This window comes from Arachis hypogaea, chromosome 3 (genome assembly GCF_003086295.3).
Source record: "Arachis hypogaea cultivar Tifrunner chromosome 3, arahy.Tifrunner.gnm2.J5K5, whole genome shotgun sequence".
In the NCBI taxonomy this organism is placed as follows: domain Eukaryota; kingdom Viridiplantae; phylum Streptophyta; class Magnoliopsida; order Fabales; family Fabaceae; genus Arachis; species Arachis hypogaea.
Window position 1 is genome coordinate 2,999,834 of NC_092038.1, and position 24,896 is coordinate 3,024,729.

Sequence of the window (24,896 nt, forward strand, 5' to 3'; positions counted from 1 at the left end):
AGACAGTACTTAATAGTAGCTTCCTATTTGTTGCTATAGTGCCGTAGAGCGTAGTAGATTTTAAAATAGAAGAAAGTGAGAGTATTGGAATAAAGTTAAAAAAGAAAAACAAAAATGGGAAAGGGTCAAAGGTTAAATGAATCACGCTAGGATTAGAGGGTGGCTGCACTGCAAGGGCGTGATGAGCGGGTGTAGTAGCAACTAGCAAGAGCAGCAGCAATAATGGTAGGGCCCACTACGGATTTTATTTTGATTTATTATCTATTTTATGTATGAAATTGAAAGCTAGTACTAACTACTAATTAAAGAATCCATGAGTATTCTTAGTGTAAACTAATGAGGCATGCATTTAAGTTGCTATATTGATGTTGAATAAGAAGCGAGGGAAATGGCCATGGTGTGAAGGGGGTGGGGTTCGTACTTCGTAATCCCTTTTTAGTTCCCGAAATCATCGCTCCTTAAACAACGGTCCCAAATTTGCCTTTAACTGTAAAGTGGGGTCAACAGAAGAAAGAACTATGCATCACCGTCTTCTCTTTCTCTCGAACCACACCCACCAAACCAAATTAGTGAAAATTACTAGCATGAAGCTTCGTCTTCATGCTTCAAGTCTATACCTCCTTTCACACGGATTCATATTCACGCATGTCTCTTTCCTTCTTTCAACTCCCCCCTCAACCCATCTCCTTCTTCCTTTATTCATTCCATCGCCGCTGTACATGTTCACTTTTTTTTTTCTAGAATTTTCTTTAGGTAACTACTCCTGAAGTTGTCTTTCTACAAAAATAACAATTAAGCATTAGTAGATGATGTAATATATTTAATTAAATTATTTAATATAATGTGTGTTCATATTTTAATTATATATATATATATATATTAAATATTTAATTATTTTATTAATTTTTATAGTTTTATTAAATTTATAATTAAGTTTTTGAATTTTTTTTATTGATTACTATAATAATTTTAGTTTTGTGATTAAATTTTTATTAGTGTAAAAAATATTACATCTAATAGAACTATTTTTTTTACAAATTGAAAATACATATAATTAAGAATTTAATTTGATCTATAATTATATAAATTTTAGGAGGAACATTTTATTAATTTTAATATTTTTTTACAAAAAAATTATTATAAAATTAAAAATAATATAAAAATTTAATTAAAAATATAAAAATATAATTATAAATTTAATAAAATTATAAAGACCAATAAAATAATTATATTTATATTAAAATATTTTCGTACCAATAACCATAGTTTTTTTAACTAAATTTTAGAAGGCTAATATCCTTTGACTAAATAGTTAGTCAATATACCAAATTTTGTATATTATATCAATTTCTACACAACATTTTATACATAATCATATAGCTAGCATCGATCTACTTTATACGTAAACACAAATTGATAGAAAACATGTTGACTAAAAATTATTATATTTTACAATCCTTTTATAAGATTAACTACATGTTGACTAAAAAATTATTGACTATCGAAGAACGAGACTAGAAAGAAAAAATAGAAAAAAATATATATATATTTGGACATCTAAAAAGGTAGTCGTATAGTGGTGTTTTTTTTTTAAGGAGTTGAAAATGTGAAGCACAAATAAATGAATAATAGTGTTTCCATTTCATCACTATTATTAACTGTAAACTCCACTCTATTTTCACTTATTTACTTTGTTCCCCTTTATAGATCTCAACAATAGATAAAACGTATAGCAAATTAGTTGTAAAATTATCATCACCCCTAAAAAACAGTATGATATAGAAAGTTATAGTGACTAATAATATGTTTGTTTGTGTACTAAATTAAGAGTAGAATATAATAAATTTGGAAAGTAAGATAGCTGCATTGGATGGCAACAAATGTCAAAAGATGATTGAGGATGACACACCAGGTTGCTGTTTGTCATCTACACTTTGTTGTTATCCATCATTTGAGTCATCTTATTCTTGGGAACCTTCTCATTTTGTCAAAGTGTGTTCAAACATATCACATGGAGGAAGGAGGGAAATTTTAGATTCGAAGTAAAGCTCAAGTTAAAGTGAAACTAACAAATTAAAATTACAACTCAAGTTTAATATTGTCACGCGGTTTCATTCGTACGTGAAATATATATTATGTTTATCATATACACTCAATGTGATTGTTTTGTACTTTTGTAGTATATATACTAGTATACATGGGGTCAAGAATAATATATACCCTTAAATAGTTAAATTAACTTATAACATTATTCATGTATGTCCAATACACATGAATGCGTGATAAGTGAAGGTTGTTATGAAACTAAGTGCACCAAAAATAAGAGAGGTAGGAGAAGATATATAGAATGTTACACAAAATGTGTAAAACGATATGGGATATGTATTAGTAGCTATACTAGTGGACAATTAATTAATTAATGAACATTATATTGTCACGCAACGAGGAAACATTTTCTTTTTCTTTTTCAGTAATTAGAAAGAAATGTAGCCATGTATTAAGATGTGCATGCTTGTTGCCACATATGCACTATGCACTTACGCAAAATGAGAGGCCGCATGGGTCTAAAGAGACAGCAATTAATTGGTGGCATTATTATCACTAATTAAATTGAATAATGTCATTTAGTGTAATGACCTCTTTTTTGGGTGGATTATAAATGTTAAAGGGATATGCAATGTCCAATGTATGTGCTTTTTCAATTTGAGACACACTCCAAACCAATGTATTATAATTGTTAGTATGTGACAACGCGCATGCACGAGCTCAAATTCAAATTGGAATTAATGCAAAACCATAATCGGGAGGTTTGGTCGTGCATGTGGAAATATCATTATGAAACAACTTTCCACATGCTAGCTTTACTATTCTAAAACTCCAAATTATTATTTAAAAAAATATATTTACATACTAAAATTATTATCAATTCTTATTAGTTATTATATCAGTGTTTTTTTATATTTTTTGCTTGTATTCCTAAAATTATAGATGATTTAATAAAAAATAAAAAATATAATTAAAAGAGAATGACGTTATCAATAATATGAAAGTTAGGTTATGGTCTTCATGTACTTAATCGTACTTATTATAATAATTATATATAAATTAATTGTTGATTTATAATTATAAGGCAAGGCAGAATGTAGTTGGGAATGGTTGTCACATCTTCCTTGGAAGGCAGCCCTAATCCAAAGCCATGCCATGTGCTTGGCGCAGTGATAGCTGCCTCTAGGCACAGAGGAGTAGTGAAGAGTGAAGACTACTATTCATTCATTATACGCGTGGTCCAATAATATTCATCCACGTAACCCCCATTTATTACTGTTTGAGATTGGATGTTGGATTTGGTGCATGCGGGACCATACTTTATCAGTGATCATGTTCTCAGATTAAAGCGTGTGATTCTCACTCGCTCCTCATATCAACAACAATACCTATCTTTTTCTTTTTCTATTTTTTTAGTTTAAATAAGTTTTGGATTTAGTTTGAATGTTGTTTTAATTTTTGAATAAAATTTTAAAGATTTGTTTTAATTTTTACGGATAATTTGTTCATATGTTAAATGAAGATGTGATAAACTAAAATATTGATATAACACGGCGTATTATATAAATATTTTAATTTTTTATTTTGGTATTTAAGAAAGTAAATTAATAAATAGATACTAAATTAAAATCTTTTTAATATTTCGGATTAAAATAAAAAACTAAAATAAAAGCATTTTATAATAATGAAAATAAAATTTTTATTATCTTTTAAAATTGTAATTCACAGCAGAAGCTACTCGAGCAAGCAACCACTTATAAAAGTCGAAACTTGTGTTGTAAAAAGTGAGAGAGAAAAAAAAACACAACTAAAAAGATAAAAGGAAAAAAGAGAAAGAACGTTGCACGTGTCCTTCAATACCTGGCTCTTACCATTGCATGTTTACCAGATGTTGTGAGGAATGAAAAAAAAAACGTGGAGTCGAGATTATCTGTAAAAAAATTAACCGAGACTTGCAAAATTTTATGAAAGTGAAAATCCGTCCTCTCGAATAGAAAATCGGAGTAGAGACTAATGCCTCATGACGATTAGGGGGCAACATGTATGCTATATGTAGGTGCTCAATTCGATCCCATTCGATTGGATAGGGTTGTCAACTCGATCCATAATGAATATGGTAGAGTGCGAGTTGGATTTTTGTGCGGGTCGGATAGGGTGCGGGTTGAGCCTCAATCCTACCCGTATATGTTATATATTTATATAAAAATATGTTTCAAGTAGATGTTGAACCAAAGATCTCTCACTAAATATAAAAGATCCTTAGTCGCTAAAAAAATATCATTAATTGATAATTTAATATTTTTTTTTACATAAAAATCAATTCTATTTTAAATTATCATGAAGTTATATAATAATTTTGCATCTTTTTTATAACCCGCGGGTAGGGTCAAGTACCCGCGGGTTGAGAACGGGTAGGGTTAGGGTTGGGATATTCTCAACCCGCGGGTAGGATAGGGTTGAGTTTATATAAAAATCTCAACCCGCGGGTAGGGTTAGGATTGGCTTCAAACCCTACCATATCCTACCCGTTGCCACCCCTAATGATGATCCATGAAACTTCCGCGAACAATAATTTACATAAATGCGTATATATAATTATATATACACTACAAAAAAAAGTTGAAAATGGTCAGATTTAACGGTGACAATTAACATCGCATTTAGCAATGAATTTGATAAAAAATTTGTCATGTCAAATGGATATTGGGCTTCCAACAGTAAATTTGTTAATAATATTTAGCAAAAAACTATAATAAATTAGTGCCAAACTTTAGCATCAAATTTATTCGATGGTATAGACATTTAATATAATGTTGCGTTTTGATGATCCGCACTACGTTATTGTTGAAAATATCCGTCATTAAATTTGACAATAAACGTGCCTTAATTGGAACCGCAAACTCCTCTCCCTTCATTTCAAATTCACTTTCTTTCTCTCTCCTCTCACCTTCTCACTCTCTCTAACTCTCTCATCTCTCCTTTCTGTCAACCTCTTTTGTCGCCGCAATGCAACGTTTCTATTGCTTCTGCTTTTGCCATCCTTGCACTTGCACCCCTCTTCAATAATTTTTATTTGAACACTAGTTATTTCAAATTCTGTTATATTAAGTTAATTAATTAGTTGGTAGAGATTAGTTAGTTTAATTTTCTATTTTAGTGGATTTAGGTGGTTAGGATAGGTTAGATTAGATTTTGAGATTGCTGAAAAATGTTGGATTATTAAGTTGTTTGCTGATTTCTGTTGCTGAAATTGTTAAAAAAAAGTCTTGACTGTATTAATAATGATTGAGTTGTTTGTATGTTACCTTAACAATGATTGAAAAAATTAACCAATTGAAAAGGGCTTATGAATATTTGGTTTGGATGGAACCCTTGAATGGTGGAGAAATTCGAATGTTAGAGAAGACTCTATCAAAATTTTCATAAGATTTTCAGTAAAATCGAAAAAATTAAAATTATGTTTTCGAAATTATAATTAAGATTTCTTGTATTTTGGTTCATATTTATATATGTTTGTCATTGTTTAATTTATTCGTTTATTTTATTGCTTGGTTGATATATTAGTTTGTAATCTACGTCGCTGGATCGTGAGGTGACACTTACGGAGACCTTCAAATGTACTCATATATTTTGAACGCAAACAATGAGAGATTTGCTTATAAGAGGTCTGCGACCTATTATGTGAGTTTAAATTAATCATAAGTTTTAATTTTATTTGGTTTAAAGTCAATTATTTAACTATTATCCTAATCAAAACTAACGTGTGTATGACACAGGAGGAGTACACGCAGAGGTTGGAGACCGCGACCCAACAATCCAGCTGCCTAGTGGGGCCGACGAAGCCGGCTTCGAGACCTCAGTGGTGGATCCCTTTAGGATTTAGCGCGAGACTACCTATGAACCCCACAAGAATCGCCGCTTCTAGTTGGGGTCGTTTTTTGCCAATAGCCTCCACTTCTCTGCGTTGGAGGCTTCCTCTGCCTCTATCTTTGTCACCAGCCCTGCTGATTCCCAGGAAGTCGTCGACTTGAAGCAGGAGGTGCAGAAGCTAACACAGGAACTTCACCAGCAGGTGGAGCAGTCTGAGTAGAGTTATCGAAAGATTCTTGCACGTGTTGCCTTGAGCTCAGACTTGACGAAAAAGTTGGAGCAGCTCGATTGATTACAGCAGCAAATGAAGAAGTACAACTAGCAGATGCGCGCTGGTTCTAGCGGCACGATTGGTTCCAGCGATGACGCTGCTGGTGGGGCATCGACAGTAGCACCTCCTCCGCCGCCTCGGCAAGGGCACCACGAGGTCGATGACGACGACGACGAAGATTACCAGGATCTTTAGGGTTTAGGGTTTTACGCATTTTTGTTTGTCTATTTCATTGTATTATGCATTTGTAACATTTTATTTCATTTAGACCATTTATTTTTTAATAAAATAATTTCTTGATTTTAGATGAAGTTAAATTTATGCTAACAATTTTGTTAATAAAAGTATAGTATTTGTGGCTTAACTGTGTCAAAAAATTTTAAAAATAAAATTAAAATTACAGTATGATTTACTGTCGGATAAATCTGACGTTAATATGGCGGCTAAACACGTGAAACGGTGCCAAAGTTACCGTCAGATATATTCGATGGTAACCTTCAACGCAATCTTACCAAATCTATTGAAAAGGCCGACAGAAAATTTGCTGGTAATTAGCCTCAGACAAAATAAATCTAATAGAAAGTAATTTTCGGTGACGTTTATTTCGTCAATCCAAGAATGACGGTAAATTTGATGTAATCTATTTAGCGGCGGATTTATTTGGTTAATACGTCGGTAAATTCGACGGTATTCAACATTTTTTTGTAGTGATAATTATGTAATCCTAATTCATTCCTAATATTTGTGAATTTTTTTATTTTATTTCATTTATATGTTAGAAATATTATGTGTGTGTTGATTATGTTAAATTTATGTTAAAATTATATTTTAGTTTGATACATTTTTGTTAAATTATATTAAATTTTATTATGATTATGTTAAATTTTTAATTTAATATCCATAAATATCTGCGATATCTTTTCACAAAAAAATGGAGACCTATGACAAAAATAAAGTAAAAACGAGAAATATTTTATTAAATAGATATAGGAAACAAAGATCGCCCTACGAACAGGGGTGTTCAAATTCAAACCGATCCAAATTAAACCGTTCATCCAATTCAATCTAAACCGAAAATCGATTAAAACTACACTAATTCGGATTTGATTGGATTATATTTTTTACAAACCGCTGTATCGGATCGGATTTCGGATCTACTTTTCATAATCGATCTAATCCAATCCAAACCGCATAATGTGCTATAATATTGTTATTTTATTATTATATTTACAATTATACTTATAACATGTTCAATTTTTTATAGATTTTTATATTATTCATGTATTATTATTATTTAATAAATATTTTATGTTCAAAATGTTATTTATTTATTTATTTTAACTAACATATAATTTTATTTCTATCGTCATGTTATCGTTAGTTTTTTAAGATATTATTGAGACTTGTTATGTCATTGTTGATTATTTAAAATTTGGGCAATCTACCTAATTAAATAAATTATGTGAATTGTTTACCTGAATACACAAAAGGGAAATCTCTTACGTACATGTGCAATTTCAATTTTATGTAAATCGTGGGAGCTAACCACGGTTTCTAGTTTGTAGGTAAACCGTTGGAGGCTACAAGGTTTTATGGTTGGAAAATGTTGGGCATAATCAGTGGCTACCTACCACGGATTATGAAGGAAAAAGCTAAGGTATAAACCGTGGTTGCTTCCCACGGTTTATGAAGAGGAGGACTTGAACGAAAACTCCCATAGGTTTCCACAGTTTACATGCAAAGTATAAATTATATTATCAAATTTTTTAAAATCAAAATTTTTTATTTTTTATTCTTAAATTATATGATCAATTTTTTTATTTAAATTAAAAAAATAAAATAAAGTCCAGCTATATCTAGTAGACAATGAATCTGTAAATTTATTATTTTTTTACTTTTTAAACTAAAAAAATAAATTTTTTTCTAATATTAAAAAATAAAAAATTCTAACAATATACAAAAAATAAAAAAATGAAAAATTTAAAATTTTTAAATTAATTTGTGGACTTTATTTTATTTTTTAATTTAAATAAAAAAATTTGATCATATAATTTAAGAATAAAAAATAAAACCTTGTAGCCTCCAACGGTTTACATACAAACTAGAAACTGTGGTTAGCTCCCACAGTTTACATAAAATTGAAATTGCACATGTACGTAAGAGATTTCTCTTTTGTGTATTCAGGTAAACAATTTACAGAATTTATTTAATTAGGTAGATTGCCCCTAAAATTTGATGTTGAGACTTGTTATATGTATTTAATTTTTTTTTTAATTTATAAACCACAAATCCAATCAAATCCAAACCGCTTGAAATTGGATCGGATTGGATCGAATTTTTTTAAAAACATCTAATCCAAACTGTATCGCAAATAAAATTAATATTTAAATCGGATAAATTTTTTACTCAAAACCGATCCAAACCGCACTACAAACACCCTACCTACAAATGTCTATTGACCATTGTCATTTCTATTTTGACACTCACTTTCACTTTACACAACCTATTTTTATATTTATTTTTATTTTTTGTTTTAAAATTAAAAAGTAAAAGACGAAAAAGTCCAAAAATTTTATAGATAAGAGAAATTTGTATGATTTCAGAAAGAGGGAGGGGAGGGATGGGGTTTGTTTGTGTTTTTTTAAAATATGGGGCGAATTAAAAATTTAAAGAACATTTGGACAAATCGTAATTTTTTTTAAGTTTATAAAATGTCAATTTGTTCCGACGAGTTCTAAATATGCGTGAATATGTTGGACAGAATTGTGATAGGTGAATATACTAGAATATGTTTGGCAAATTATTTTTTAGACTATATTCATGCAAAATACCAGGCCATATTTTTACCATTTTGTGTCATTTTTAGTATCTACGAAATTTTTTTTTTCAAAAGCAAGTGAGAATATATTTTAATTTGTAGCGCTACATAAGTTAACATATTTTAGGACTTGTTTGGATGAATTTTTAAGAAAAGATCTTTTTTTTGAGTTATCTTTTTTTAAAAGATCTTATGGAGAAGTAAAAGTAATTTTATATTTAGATATTTCATGCAAAAAATTTTTTTTATCTATCAATTATGTTCGGGTATAACAATATAAAAATACTTTTTTGTTTATTTATTACATAAAAAATATTTTTTTAAAGAAAAAAATATCTTTTAAAAAAAGATGTAAATTACAACTTATCAAAAAATATATTTTTTTATTTTTCTAGTGCTTTTATTTTTATTACTAGAAATTTGCCAAACACACTAAAAAATAAAAAAAATTATTAAAAAAATTTTTAAACAAAATAATAACGCTCAAACAAGCACTTAATCTATTTGTGATTAATATTTACATACACATAGCAAGTTAAATCAAATTCATTTACCGGGTAGAAGAGCTGAAACAATATCATTACTAAGAAGTTTCAAAAAAGCAAAAGCACTAAGTATTTCTCCACATACATATATAAGTAATCTTGTGGTTGTGGAAAAGGAACTAATGAATCATTGTTTTATTAATGACATACATGGGTCCAAACTCTTATCTAATACGACGGTTTATTAGGTATATGGTGTGCATGGTTTCCCGCCAATTTATGCTTGATTATTGCAGCATATGAAGCATTTATATAATTTAGATTTTGATATATTTGGTTGTTGAAAAACACATGCATGCATTATATATATACTAATGGGCTTGGACACTTTTTCTCTAAATTGGTAATGTAATGAGTTAGTTGAAACATTTCACATACTCATGGGACATGCCAATTTCATGATGGGAAAAATGTAGTTGGGGCAGTTGTAACTTGCATATATATAAATTATAATAAGGAAGCTTAAACAAGGAGTGAGGTCCCTAAAAAGCTAAAATAGTGAATGAAGATCATGCACAATCTAATTTGCTTGTGTTAGAAGGAACAATAAGATTTGTTACTTTGTCTATTTAAGTTTATTTCACACTCAATTCTTAAAGTGTTTATTATTGTGTATAAAGGTGATGAGTTTAATTTTGATGCATCAGTAATATAACTACATCTGTTTTTTGAATGATTATTTACGTGATCAATATAAAATATAGTTATTTTTAATGTTGTGGCATTACGCAATTGGATGTAAAATTACTTTATACCGACGGTACATCAAAATTAAATTATAAAGATGATATTAAAAAAATGGTGATTTCCAGAAAATGGTATGGCCCCATTAATATATGTTTAGTTTGATGAATTAAATTCATTATATTCCCATTCCAATTCCCATCACTGTCTATGATATTCCCTCCATGTGAAATGAGGCCATGAATGTGTCATAATTAGTCGAAAACTGAGGGCAGGCTATGGCCCGAGAATAATAATATGGCCTCTCATCAAACAAGAAATTCATTGGATTTGAGTCAAATGTCAGTCTCAATGTCATTCTCAACCAGCCAGTTTTTGAGTTTCTAGCACACAAATTCATGTTTGTTCTACTCAAGATTATTATTATTATTATAGCATGTCCAATTGCCATTTATATTTCAGCTATCTTCTTCTTTTGTTTTTTTGTTTGCATAAAATATCAATTCGGCGTTTTTTTTTAATTATTGAATGAAATGTATATAACTCGTATCTAAAAACCAATGAGACTGAAAAATTTAAAGAGCCCTTTCTCATTCTCCAGTTAGTTAGATTTTGAATTGAGAATGAGATGAATTGTATCTAATTAGGTGAAAGAGTATGCGAGTTAGCTAGAAATCTTTTAAACTAAAACTACAATATGCTTATAAGTTAAAAACAACAAATGCTGCTAAAATAAATAGGTGATGAACATTAGAAAAAATTTAAAAACAAATTATATAAAAAAATAATCTATGTGCAATATGGATGAGAGTCTGTGTCCCTTAACCATCTCTCCCGGGTTCGATACTCACTGGAAGATGGGAATGGAGCTTACTTGCTTGGGAGGGTCGCCCACTTTGTGTGCCTCTGCAGTATCCGAGGGATTAGTTATTGGGCTTCCGGCCTAATGGATACCCTGGTGCAAAAAAAAAAAAACTTAAGCCGATAGAAAGAGTCAATATGAATAATTATATCTCTAATACTCTTCCTCAAACAAGAGCTTCTTTTGGATTTGTTTAATTTGTGCATAGGTCTTTTTTTCTTCTTTTATTTGGACCGAGCTCAAGATTTTTTGGACATAGAACTCTGATATAATGTCATAAAACCACTCATTCAAAAAACTTACGCGATAGGAAGAGATAAAATGATTATATCTCTAACATATATAAACAACTTTACATACTTTTCCACATAATAATTTTTGTTTGTTTAAAAGAGGGACAACTTTGTCAGCCATATCTATGTACACACTAATTCATTCCTTGATAAACTAACAGAATAATTCATGCTTTCTTCGCTTTATACATTATCATCCCGTTGGAATTATTGTAGACACTCACAGTCCTATTAAGAAAAATAGACGAAGTTCATCTGAAGAAATTAATAAAGTGAAAAAAAAACAATTAAGAGTTTAATAATTATTAAATTAAATTCACACATTATAAATGATGATTGCATTGAACTCTCATATTTTTACTTTACCATTTTTTAATTTATACTTCAGAAAAACATTTTTGAAGAAGGACAAAGAGTGAAAATTGTTCAGACATGAACATAAATAATATACGTACAATAATTTGTTATAATGTATATATTGTGGGAGGACATCATGATTGATGAGTAAAGTCACATTTTATTAAATGGTTGCCTTAGTTAAATAATCTTAATTAATAATTAAATCATATCATTAAGAGAATTTAAATTCTTACAGTACATGCACCATACAGTTATTCAGTTTGCAACTTGAAATATCAGCTAATGATTGGAGTTGTTGCCGTGGCAATTGTAATAATCATGAATGAATTGCCATATTAATTAATGATATTATTATAAATCTAATCAACACCAATGGTGGATCAGTCTACTTTACTACCCTTTATGTAGAAGAAGAACCATAATATTGAAAACTTATGATGATGCCATGAAATGAATGTAGTTATAAAAAGCCACGCCTACTTGGACCATTTTACTGTATTATTGGTTTAATGTACTTTACATATCCTATGTCAACGGACCGAGGATTCTGCATGTCTAAAAAATAACAGACAAAACTTTACTCATCAAATAGGAGTTTTCTGAAGCAAATGTCCATCAAAATAGTCAAAAGCTGTCCTCTTCTAGTGTCCATTGCACTAATCAAGACCATGTTTACTGCTCTTTCATCTTTACCAATTGAGTAAATATCTTTTTACTCAACGTTTGACGTAAGTTCTATTTGTATCTCTAATATTTAAATCGTTTTATTGTATCCCTAAAGTTTATAAAAATGATTCAATGTTATCTTACGTCAATTATACTAACAAATCAGATTGTATTTTTTAATTTTTTTTCACTTAAATGTATTCATTCTCAATTAGGTCTCGCTTGAATGTGTTCGATTTTAATATTGTACCCAGTATTTGTGTTTAGGTTCATTTATATTCATGAAAAAGTGAATTATGTGTTGCTGATATTAGTTTCAACTTTTGATCAACTATTATCTTGAGTGGATTATTGATTCTATCCCAAACATTTGTATTCTAATTTCAAGAAATTTTTTTTCAGAATTCCAACTAAAGCTCATGATGTGTAATTGACGGCATGATAACATTGAATCACTTTTACAAATATTAAAGATACAAATATGACGATTTAAATATTACAGACATAAATAGGACTTATCCCAAACGTTGGGGGATAAAAACAGTACTTTAATCTTACCAATTCTTTAGGCAGAAATTACTATTTGTATTTATATTTATATTAAGTTATTATATACTATAAGAAGAATTTCAAATATTTTTAAAATGCCGGTGTTTTAGAAACATTTGAATTTTTTTATATTATAATTTAAAATTTATTCTATTATAATCTCATACTAATACTATACGCAAACAATTAAAAATTGTGTCAATTTTATATATAAGATATAAATAATGATTAAAAATTTAGATATAATATAAATTTGGTGTAATACCTGAGCCTATGAGTGAAATTTGAGAATATAGATTTAGAGTAAATTACCCTCAAGTCTCATTCTAGTACATTACACTCAAATCAATTCCATTTAAAAATAATAGTACTCCATAAAACCAGTAGTCCCATTTTCCAATCCTATAATGTGAGCATATAAAGTGCCAACAAGTGTCAGATGCATGAGTTAGGACTTGTCATCTGCCAGTGATGACAACTCTTTAATTTGTCCATCAGAAAAACAACCGCAGCAACTGAATTACTATTCTGGTGTGACTGGTGAGACACTAAAGTGGGGACAAAGAAATGAAATCTGGCTTGGAATAGAAAGAACTATTGAAGGAAGAAAGAGTGTTTGAGAGGTAATAGGGGGCAGGGTTGTGATAAGCATTTACCATCTATCTACCTTGCTAGCATTGATGTTCCTCTTATATTCCCAAGACTTGTGGATGCACTCAATTATTACTAGAAACATTTGGTACAAATCAGAATCAGAATATGCATAAATAGTATGTGTTGGTGAAAACTTTCTGTCTTTCTTCCAGTAGCTGTTAAATGTATGCAAAAATTTGTGTAATGAGAATGAATAACACCTTAAGACTTGCATAATTGAAAGTGCTCATGAACATCTAACTCTCACTATCCTCCTTTAGGAAGAACTTCAACTCCATCATTAACAAGAATACATTGTTGTGTTTCAGCAAGCTGGTGAAACAATGATTACATTTCATTAATCAGGGCATGAACCAGGTGCTGCTGCTACAAGTTGGCCATGGCAAGAGTTTTTTGCTGCTATTAGATGTTTCTTGCAATGTCAAACTTCTCCCCAAGCTTTAGTACTAGGATGCTACTAATGCTTCAGTGAATTCACAACTGCTAAATCTGCCTAAATAAGTAACACTATAATGCCTTAAGTTCCATCACACTGATGGAGCTTTAAATTTGAGGGCCAATTCATGTCCAGCCACTGATTTGAAGGCCTGCCTTGTTGGCAAAACTGAATTTTCCAAGGGAATTAAATGTGAACAATCAACAATAGGCACCATTGGCAAGTAATGAAATGAAAAACAATTAAGCTTGTATATTTCGCATCCTTCACTTTTATTAATAACTTCCATTGCAGTGACTAAGCATTATGATGAAAATTGATGTGTGATCCATATTAAGATCCTTGACTAAATCTAGAGAAATACATTTTTGTCCTTTGGACAGCATTTCCTCTTTTCTTGTGTGTTATTTTTCTTTCATGAAGTACAAATTCCACACATTCCATCTCCCAATAAATGAATAATAGAACATATTCATAACTGGGAGATGGTAATATCACGGACAAAGAATACATTCGTGATATGGTGGAGACAACATCCATTGTTAACAATCATCATTGCTAATACAGACACTTTTCTGCACAAGCAAGAATGAATCATAACATATACACAAGTTCGTTTAATGAGTGTTGCACCAACTATCAACTACAAAGTTGAGAACAAAGCAATTGAGCCTGAACTGAGCTGCTCTTCGGCACTGTAAACATGTGATTTCTCCCGTTGCTCAAGCATATCATGTTAAGTTGGGTTCCGATTCGTGTCGACTGCAACATGGCCATAGGGAATGTTAGTACTCAAAATCAACTGTGAGAAAAGAATAAAATGGTATAGCAGTTTCCTTTAATGGTTGAAATAGTTTGGCTATAATATACTCTAATGATATGTTCTAAACTCAATTTTCTTTGCACACTGTCACATTATTCATTGCATCTATCATTGGTGCAGACATGCTAGGAAGCTATGCATATTAAAAAAAAAAAAGCATACGCACAAAAGGAGTATAAGCATTACTCACTTCACAATATACTTCTCGAGGTTTGCAGCTCCATTTTGCGGTGGGGACACAACTTAAGTAATGACACCAAGAGCAGTGATCATTCAAGTTAACCCCTCTAAGGAGCAAAACCAGCCCAGTAATCAATCTGTCAATTATCCAACTTTCAGATTATTAGGAAGTTGAAAAACTAGGAAAAAGAAGAAAAAGGATTTGTCAAAAACTAAAACAAAGACAAATCAACTTAAAGATAACACCCCATGCATATCAGCTCATGAAAAATCCATGAGTATACATCAGATAGGGGCCTTCTTCCAACAAACTTCTTTATTCCTAAACCATTCCAGAAAAAATAAGTAGCGAAGGCCTAGCGACTTGGTTATAAGTATCCTCTCACAGATACCATTACAGATAAAACCCCTGATAGAAAAGTTAAAAATGCATCCTCAAGTGCTGGGTTGGGCTCTGTGGAAGCTCAGACACATGCAACAAAATATATTTGCATGTCCAATAAAGAAAAATAGAAAGATAGAAAAAAAGAAAAAAAATAAGAAAAAGGAAAGGAAAGAAAATGGTGCATTAAGAAAGAGAACTTACCCGGCGCTAAGTAATATGAAAGACACAATCCAAAGTACATACTGATAAGGATTGTGCTTAGAGTTTGCGGGAGGGCGTGCAGACCCAGGTCGAGAATTTCTTTGGCTAACCCATTTATAATGAGGCCGAATCAGGAAGACAAATCCAAGAAGAAAACCTGAGATAAAGCCTCCAATATGAGCAAAATTGTCAACATGCGGAAGGATGCCAACAGCCAAATTGATTACAATGATAACAAGAAGAGTCACCATAGCAGCAAACTGCAGCAAAAAAAACAAGAAAAATGGAAAGGAAAAAAATGATGAAAATGCCTTTCAGCCTTTGGCACAAAGATACATTAGATTATTTATAACAATGCACCATAATAATTAACAGGTTCATTTCTTTTTCTTTTTTTTACCTTGTTAGCATATATAGTCCAATTTGTTAAGAGCTCCGATAACATGCCTCCTAGTAAGCCAAATAGTGCACCAGAAGCACCAACAGATATTCCCGACTGTATGAACAGAGCAGACAGTAAACTCCCTCCAAACCCGGATATCACATACAGCAATCCAATTCGAACTGCAAAAGGATCCGCAAAGTAGAAATTTGAATACAAAATTGTGAAAGTAAAACTGTTTAGATAGTTATTTCACTCCAGATACTCAACTCTTTTAAGTTTGCTAAGGAGAATTTATGTAACAAACAACATAAAAATGGAAATTTGTTGTCATTGTTAATCATAAGAAGAAATATTTGTTCAATTTTCAAATCAAGAATTGCTAATTTAACATACTGTACCATTCAGAAAAATACATCAATAAAAGCTTATAGATACATGATTCTACATTTCTAAGTTCACAAATCGTCAAACAGAATAACTTTCACAAGCAAAGTTCACACACGGAAAAAATACGCAAGGTTAACTACCAGACTCATACCGAATCCAAACTCTTGCTCAAGGCGAATTCCAATGAAAACTAGGCTCAACATATTGGCAAGCAAATGGATGACCCCACCATGTAACCATATGCAAGAGAAGAGGCGCCAAGCTTGGTGTCCATGAACCACTTTGTCCACTTTGAGGGCACCCATCTTTTCTAATCTGAGGAACAAGTGTTGTTAAAAGGACATGAAACAACTCCAAGAAACATCAAATATCAAAGATCAAATATAATAAACTAAGCAAGTAAGCAATTCATCATGAAACATTGAAAGAAGAAATTTCATCCCACCCATCAATTTGGCTACTCAATATTTTCATATGAAGATGATAACTAAGACGTGATCGCGTGTTATATTTCATCTAACCGTTTTTAACTATCATGTACTTCTGGGTACAAATATATGATAAGTGTATTGCTAGTGCCTAGTACTACCAAATTTTTTATGAAATGGGGGAACCAAATCAGCTCCTTTTTTAACCAAAAATATCAAACATTTATCAAATTTAAATAACATATTTATCTAATTGACACATTGGGGGCTTTTTCCTAATAGTAGTACTAAATTAAGTAATTAACTATAACTACAACTATAATCATAACATAGTGAAGATCAGATATTGTCAATCTAAACAAAATAAAAGATGAATTCTTTTTCCCCCTAAGAACTCACGTGGATGAAGAAGGACCAAAAAGAGGGTTCTGTTTGAGGGGCTGAAAGGAGAACCTTCCGAGAAAAGGAGCAAAGCAAGAACCACCAACAACGTAATGTTTGGGGCAATCATTCACATACATTGTCAAGATAAACAACGCCACGTTGGCCACCACGAACGACGGAACCAGCCACGGGATCCACCGCTTGAAGGGCTGGAAATGGTGAGCTTCATGATCCCCCAGCGGAGCAACCGGAGCATGAGCAACGCTGTTACTAGGCTTGAAGTTAAGAGCCGTGGCAGAGGAGGAAGATGATGGGGCCTCAGCAATCATGCTCCTTTTGACGAATTATGACCAAAGATTGAAACTTTTGGAGCTCATAAAAATGATTTGAGTGAAAAATCATGGATCGAGGTTTGTGGTGACTCGTCACTGAGCTCAATATTATTTATTCATACTCTTAATATTATCTATTTTTTGCTTATAAAATTGTGCACAAATAATTTATATATATATATACTAAAAGGATAAAAATTATATTTTATACAAAATTAAAATAAAAAGCATTAACTCTTAGACCAATATAAGAGTATCCATGCTCTATTTATATTATTTTTTGTGTATAATTATTAAATTAGTTGTTTAAATAAGATTTTATACCTTCTATATGTGAATTACCTCATATTACAACCAAAGAGTTAGTATGTATTTGCAAGAGAAAATGACGTGCAATAGATTTGTTACAATTGAATTAAGGAATGAAAATCTTACAAATATTTGGAGATGTGTTGTGCAAGTTAACTAACCAAAATATGAGAAATTTGGTATATAGTTTTATACTTTTATCTTTTAATATATTTTTATTATAAATAATTTATAAAAAAATATTACTTGTAATATTTAGACTCAAAATCTATTAATTAAAAGGATAGAATATATTATTTTTTAAATTTTTTAAAAAATTTTAAAAATATTCTTAAATTTTATTTTGCTTCAATTTATCATAAAAGATTTTGATCAATATTAAATATATTTCTAGTAGCTAAATCTTCAAAAATTTATGACTAATTCAACAATAATATATGACAATTATATTTTATTCACTTGTGTTAAAGATTATTCTTGTGGTATTCTTACTGAATTTGTCCTAAATTTTTTAAAAAATTAGTCGTTATAAATATATTTAATATAAATTAAAAATTTTTAGAATAAAATTAAAACAAAATAAAATCCAAAGATATTTTTAAAATTTGTAGTAAACTTAAAAGACAAAAAATTATACTTTTTCCTTTTTTACCAAAGATAAAGAAACTCGAATCCACCATCTCTTAGGTGAATATAGAAAAATTGCTAACAAATTTTTACTTAAATGACATATTCTCTTCGTTCTCACACAAGTTTCAGGTTAAAAAAATTATACCTTATCCTAATTAAAATATGTCATATTTATTATATACATATATATTTAATTTATAAAATCATAGATTAATAATAACATAATGTAACATGAGAAGCTAAGGTATAGTTAATTGAGTCCAAAGAAATAGGAACCATGAAAGAGAGATATTAAGGCGGCAAAATGAAGAGGGGAAAATGGTGGCCATTCATATTCTCTTTATGTTTTTGTGGTAAAATCAATTTCTCCAAATCAAATCAAAGCATATGGCGAGTACAACCACGCTCTTAGACCTTCAACCATGGAACTACAACTACCACCGCGCCTTCTCCCTCAGGATCTCCTCCAAGATCCACCGTGTCTCCGCCACCTCCGACCATCGCCCCGCCGCTCCTTCCTGCATCTTCGTTGGTCCTCTCGAAACCGCCAACCAAGAAACCCTCGAAGCTCTCTATTCTCAAGTAACACTAATCCTCTTCTATTTCCTAGTGCGTGTTGTCTAAAATTCAGTTTTTTGTTTGAAAGTTTCGTTTTTTAACATCTATTGATCTGTTTTCTCTTTTAATTATTATTGTGCTATTTCCAACCCTAGATGGAAGGGAGCAGGTTCAATATTTATAGGTGATAAGTAAACAATTTTGACATGCACTCTTCTACTTTTCTCAATAGGCACGGGATGCTTATTATAGTGGCGAACCTTTGATAGTTGATGACATGTTTGATAGAGTGGAGGTAGCTTCCTAAACTACTAATTACGAAGTTCTTTTTGTATAGAATATGAACATCCTTAACTGAAATCAATGTTGGAAACAGTTAAAGCTGAGATGGTACCGTTCAAAATCGGTTATCAAGTATCCTCGATGCAGCATCAGGAGGCAATCAGCATATGCTGATGCAGAGGTAATTTCCCCCCACCCCCATATAGAGTTGGTGATTTCCACTTTTTGGCTCATTGTGTCTCTGAGAAAGTTCGGGTTGTGTGTGATGGGATGTGTTTCTATTGACTGCTTTTAGTTGATACATAATTAGTGGTATATCAAGATATTTGTGTAGTTAGAATGTTCACAAGCGTTTTCCCCAATAGTTCGGCTAAGCTTGTAGAGCTTATGTAAACATGAATAAGAGAACTCAACTTGTATACTCTTAAAAGCTTACGAGTCAGCTTGAGAGTTTGATAGCCTTGGCCTCTATCTGCCTTTTTTTTCTTGGCTTTTCTTCACTAGAATATTGATACGTGTGGTTGTAGGGCAGGAAGATCTGTCTATGGTTTTTGCATTGGCAAGCACATGGACCATGTTCCTTGCATTCGGCAGTTTAGTATGCCTTGGGCCAACATTATACACTGTTGGCATGACTTATCAGAATGCATTCGGTTCGGGATTATCACTTGATAGCCAACCATCTGGTCTAGAACTGACCATGGTGAATAGCATATTCATCGTGCTATGTTTTGTAATTGGATACCCAATTGTTTCGGCTTCAGGTGAAATGATTTTGTTAATTTCTATTTTCTGTTCTTCATTTAAAGTCTTAATCTTCAAATTTGCATGCTGAAAATTGTGTAAAATAACAAGCTCTTCTGTTTAGTTCAATTGATCTAATTCCTTTGATCTTTTTAAATTATTCTTATTCTTATTATTATTTTAAACACAGAAAAATATTCATTCAGATGTTGTGTTGTCACTGTATGTATTTGTATATTACTAAGTTCTAACCACCCTTTCTCACAGTTAAGGTGCTTCAGGGCCTGTGGGTGAATGATTTGGTGGCATTGAAAGGTGCATGTCCAAATTGTGGAGAAGAGGTAATTCCTTATGTGAAATTTTCTTAATTTATTATGTTTCTAAATTCTATCCGGCTAGAGGCACTCACCAAACTCATCCACACTGAGTTAATTCATTTTCCTTCAGGTATTTGCATTTGTGAGAATGGACAGGAATATCGACTCACCACATAGAGCAAATTGTCATGTGTGTGGAAGTATCTTAGAATTCCGCACAAAAGTAGAGGTAGTAAACTAGCAATGTTTAGATTGTTTTTCACTCCTCCAAAATGCAATTCATAAAACTAGACTGCACCCTCCAAAATATGATGCTGCACTTAACTTGACGTCATCCTTTTGCAGCCATCATCAGTCTCAAGATTAGGCAGAAAATGGGTTTATGGGCGGATTTACCTTGTCTCAGCAAGAGGAAGATTTCGATAGCAGAAGCAACTCATGATCTTTTTTTCCACCATTTTTGAGTTTCTTTGATCAATGATTGTGAAGGGGAGTCTTGGAGCAACGATCGAGTTGTCTCCATATAACCTCAAGGTCACCGGGTTCAAGCTGTGGAAACGGCCATTGATGTAATTATCAGGTTAGGTTCTATACATTACACCCATTGGGTGTAGTCCTTACCGGGACCTTGCGTTAACGCGGGATGTTTGTGCACCAGGCTATCATTTTTTATCAATGATTGTGTATAGAAAGGATGAGATTACAACCAATTTGTTTCCTATATTTAGTTTTAGGCTAGAACAAGTTTTGCCTGAAATATCATCTTTTACTTTTTTGACAAGGAAGCTGACATGTTAGTGGATGGACAACTAATTTCTTTGTTTTGGTTGAGTGTTAGTGTTATATGCAAGATTTCAAAATTGAATTTCCTTTTCTTTTCTTTTTCTTCTGGATATTATGATATCAGAGAATTAGAGGAATATTGAATTCTGATGACAATAATTTACAGCAGGAAGTCAGGAACTGAAGTCCTATTTATACAGGTTGATCTCTATTTTCTTTGTTTCGTACGAACTCTTGTGATCTAATATGAAATTTCATGAGGCTGGGTTAGATGCCTACTTTATTTGTTAAAATCATGGGTTTATTTGTGATTCTGGCTGCCAATTGCTGGTTATAATTTTTATTGGTTCTGTAAATTTATAATTCTTATCATTTGTATCCATCTACCTGATTTTATTTCGAGTACGCCCTAAAGCAAAACAGAAAATAGATAAAACAGAGAATAAATATCCTTTCTAGTATCTAATTATTTCGTTATTTATCCAAAAGACGAAGTGTTCTCCAACAATTTTAAAATTTACAATACCTAATCAGTTTGCAACCACCAAAATTTCTGATCAAATTGGTCATTATAATTGATCACGATGTAAGGTAAAAATTCAGGTGCAGTTGACTTCACGTGAAGTTAATAGCTGAGAGTCGTTAGATGAAAATTTAGTCAAATTAGTCAAATCATCTAACGACTTTCAGTTATCAACTTCACATTAAGTTGACTACATTTGAGTTTTACCTTTATGTGTAAAAATGGTTCATGAAAATAGAAAGTAATAAACCCCTCAAATTGGAACAAGAGTAATCTATGAAATTTGTTTTACAAACAAAATGAACGTTTTAGTGAGAGTTCATTTAGGCTAAGTGCAACCAATTAGCCTATAGTACTTATTAAGTCATTTTTTAACCTTAAAAAAGGGTTATGCCAGGCCATAGCAAGATTTTACACCTTAATGATGAGATGATCTATGTCATACAAACTTATCTCAGAGGAATAAGTACATGGCTTGCTAGGATTAAACATTACTGTTATTATTTTGAACTTATATCTTCATTCCTTTCCAAAATTGAAAAACTGGAAAACTTGGATTAAAAAAAAAAACCTCTACACTAATGCTAATGTTACACCAAGGATAAATGGTCCTTCAGAATTTCGTGGTAAGTAACTTATTTCACAGTTCAACAAACACAGTTTTGTGTTCTGCAATCCAAAATTCGCTGCAACAAGAGGTGTCATTATAAATTAATAGAAGAAACAGCTATTCACCATGGAAAGCAGAAGCTAATGTTCATAATCTGCAAAAATCAGTAACATTCTACACTCAAGTAAAGCAAATAACTGCGATACAAAAGATGTTCCTCATTTTTGTGTGCAACTACCGGCAGTCATGTAATCAAGTAAAATCTCTTAGCCGTGTTGGAGATATTCGCAAATATTCCAATGCCCAAACAATCAGAAGTGTGCCAAACTGTAAACTAAAGTCCAGGAAAGCTGCACAAATGTTAAATGCAAAGTCAGATTATATATTACCGAACTGTAAAAGATCTCTGTTCTTTTTGTTAGGTATAATTTTGTTACTCTTGACAGAACAATGACAGACATAGTAAATTACCAGGAAAAGGGTTGTAGATGCAAAAAGCCCCTCTTGGAGGAGGGCTCCATGGCCACCAAACTCTTCCTCATCAACCTTCAATATTATTGCATAATAGCCATATATGAACGAAGTTGACAACACTAAGAAACTGCAACAAAATAAAAAACATAGCATCAACATAAAATATTTTTTTTGTAAATAGTGTTAATCGGAAGATCACATCATACTGTAAATCACATAAAAGTGCAATGATAGATTTAATAATATAAATCAAGCCTCAGAAATAACAGAAACGAAAGATAATTTAATTCAGTCATATAACATTGTCAGAATCAAGCCTGTAAACTTTCACATAAGTAAGTTTAAAAAAGTCATCAAATCTTCTGCTACATGAGCATATAATATATTATACATGATTGTATAAAATATCAATGATGATTTCGGCTGCAAAAGCTTGAAGATCTTTGTATCTTGCCTCATTATTGAATTTATTTCAACAGAATACTAGATTTTTTCTAGGAGTTAACATATACTAAACCTTGTTACACTAGATGGGAAGGAATGGTCCCATGAATCAGATACGATGTTTTAATTCTTTTAGATGTTAAAAGTATAATAGAAAATTTACAATTAATAGTACATTGAATTAATAAAATGAAAAGAAAGTATTGACATAACATCAACAACAGGGCAACTATTTCCTAAGCAGCAACCTCCTTATTTATAGACTTTATCTTGCTGCTGCTGTGAACAATAAACATGGGCAATTTCCCAAGTGGCCATCTTCTTATTTAGAGTAACAGCCACATATCAATATGAATAGCATCCATGATCCATCATTGAGCTTAATTTATGCAAATCTCAATAACTTTTGATGTTTTAATAGGTCAAAACTCTTGTGCCCTAGACTAGTCTCAACTCTACAAGGTTATTCACTTTCAATGTTCTCCATAATCAATTAATAAATGGTAGGATCTCATCCGCTCATATCTCCTTTTCTCCAGTATGTACTTCCTTGACATGTAAATGTTGGAGATTGAACCTAATCCTAAACTATATAATCATGATCATACATTCTCAATAAAATTTTATCAGTAGTATGTTTTTTTTCAGATAAGATGTTTCAAGATTTATGCATTGGCAGGCACAGAGCAATCACAATTCATGAATTCACTTATACAATTTCGCAACTGAATATACAAATTCAATGGTAAATACAAGATGGACACACAAATGGAGGGAGGAAAAAACTTACAGGATAAACCATATTCCTCCAACCAAAGGTATGGCACCCCAAATTAATCCACATACAAGGCCAATGACTTGTCTAATCCAGTGCAACACGTCTCCCAATTGATCCTACAGAAAACAAAACATGCTGTTAACATGATGAGATCAACTCAACTACATAAAAGAGTATGATAAAAGAAGATTCAATGTGGTTGTTAACCAAGGACTCTATTAATTGTTAAATAATGTGTGAACATATTATCCTTGTTTAGACCAATTTTTCAGTAGGTAAATTATTTCACTTTACTATATACAAAATTAGTCCTTTATTTTAAGCCAATTACATGGAAAAATCTAAACTGGGACTAGGAATGGATCTACACAAGCTGAAAGGGGGGAAAGAAAGCAAAACCAACAAATACAAAAGATCGTCAATGAAAGAATTTAAGTACAAACCTTGTCCCATGAAGCTTCAGGATCAAACAATTTAGCGAATTTAGAAGGTGAAAGGTGACCATTCTGGTGCTGCTGTTGATGATTCAGCTTAGCGGATTTACCTTCCTTCATAGTGAGAAATTAACAATTTTCACCGATTGGAATTAAAATTAGGAGCAACTGAGTAGTGCGTATCAGCTAATTCGTGTAAAGTTCGGGTTTTTGAACCGAAATTGCGAATCCAAGGGCCAATGATTAGGTTTAGTAATTGGAATGGAAGGAAGCACAAAAAGAGAAGAAGGTGAGAGAAGGTTAGGGTTTTGGAATACAAGAAAAACAGAAAAGAACGTGAGTGAGGGTGGAAGAATTTAAAAATTGAAAAAGTTTGGAATTTGATCTGATTCAATGGCACCAAACCATTAAACTACCCACTTGCTTCTGCTGGCTGCGTTGTATTCTCAGT

At 31.5% G+C, this 24,896-nt stretch overlaps 3 protein-coding genes across 5 annotated transcripts; 1 reads left to right on the top strand and 2 right to left on the bottom strand.

The window, feature by feature from the left end:
- Nucleotides 1-14,281: 14,281 nt before the first annotated feature.
- On the bottom strand, nt 14,282-17,706 carry LOC112787897 (RHOMBOID-like protein 1). The gene is made up of 6 exons (XM_025830401.2): nt 17,243-17,706; nt 16,567-16,730; nt 16,044-16,207; nt 15,644-15,903; nt 15,068-15,194; nt 14,282-14,816 (listed from the first exon to the last, which is right to left on the bottom strand). The coding sequence occupies exons 1-6, from the start codon at nt 17,554-17,556 to the stop codon at nt 14,694-14,696; spliced, it is 1,152 nt and encodes a 383-aa protein (XP_025686186.1). The 5' UTR covers nt 17,557-17,706; the 3' UTR covers nt 14,282-14,693.
- A 1,038-nt stretch (nt 17,707-18,744) lies between these two features.
- On the top strand, nt 18,745-21,393 carry LOC112787913 (uncharacterized). Of its 3 annotated transcripts, none has more exons than XM_025830403.3 (7): nt 18,745-19,080; nt 19,289-19,351; nt 19,433-19,519; nt 19,871-20,102; nt 20,350-20,423; nt 20,530-20,628; nt 20,745-21,268. In XM_025830403.3, exons 1-7 carry the CDS (start codon nt 18,886-18,888, stop codon nt 20,823-20,825), a joined length of 831 nt encoding a protein of 276 aa, XP_025686188.1. In that variant the 5' UTR covers nt 18,745-18,885; the 3' UTR covers nt 20,826-21,268. The 3 variants fall into 3 exon arrangements, 2 of the variants coding, with proteins under 2 accessions (XP_025686188.1, XP_025686187.1); XR_003195334.3 differs by having other exon boundaries at nt 18,762-19,107; nt 20,511-20,628; nt 20,745-21,393; XM_025830402.3 differs by having other exon boundaries at nt 18,771-19,107.
- A 902-nt stretch (nt 21,394-22,295) lies between these two features.
- LOC112787955 (uncharacterized) lies at nt 22,296-24,703 on the bottom strand. Its single transcript, XM_025830404.2, has 4 exons — nt 24,455-24,703; nt 24,024-24,127; nt 22,787-22,916; nt 22,296-22,665 (listed from the first exon to the last, which is right to left on the bottom strand). Exons 1-4 carry the CDS (start codon nt 24,563-24,565, stop codon nt 22,627-22,629), a joined length of 384 nt encoding a protein of 127 aa, XP_025686189.1. The 5' UTR covers nt 24,566-24,703; the 3' UTR covers nt 22,296-22,626.
- Between the last annotated feature and the right edge of the window lie 193 nt (nt 24,704-24,896).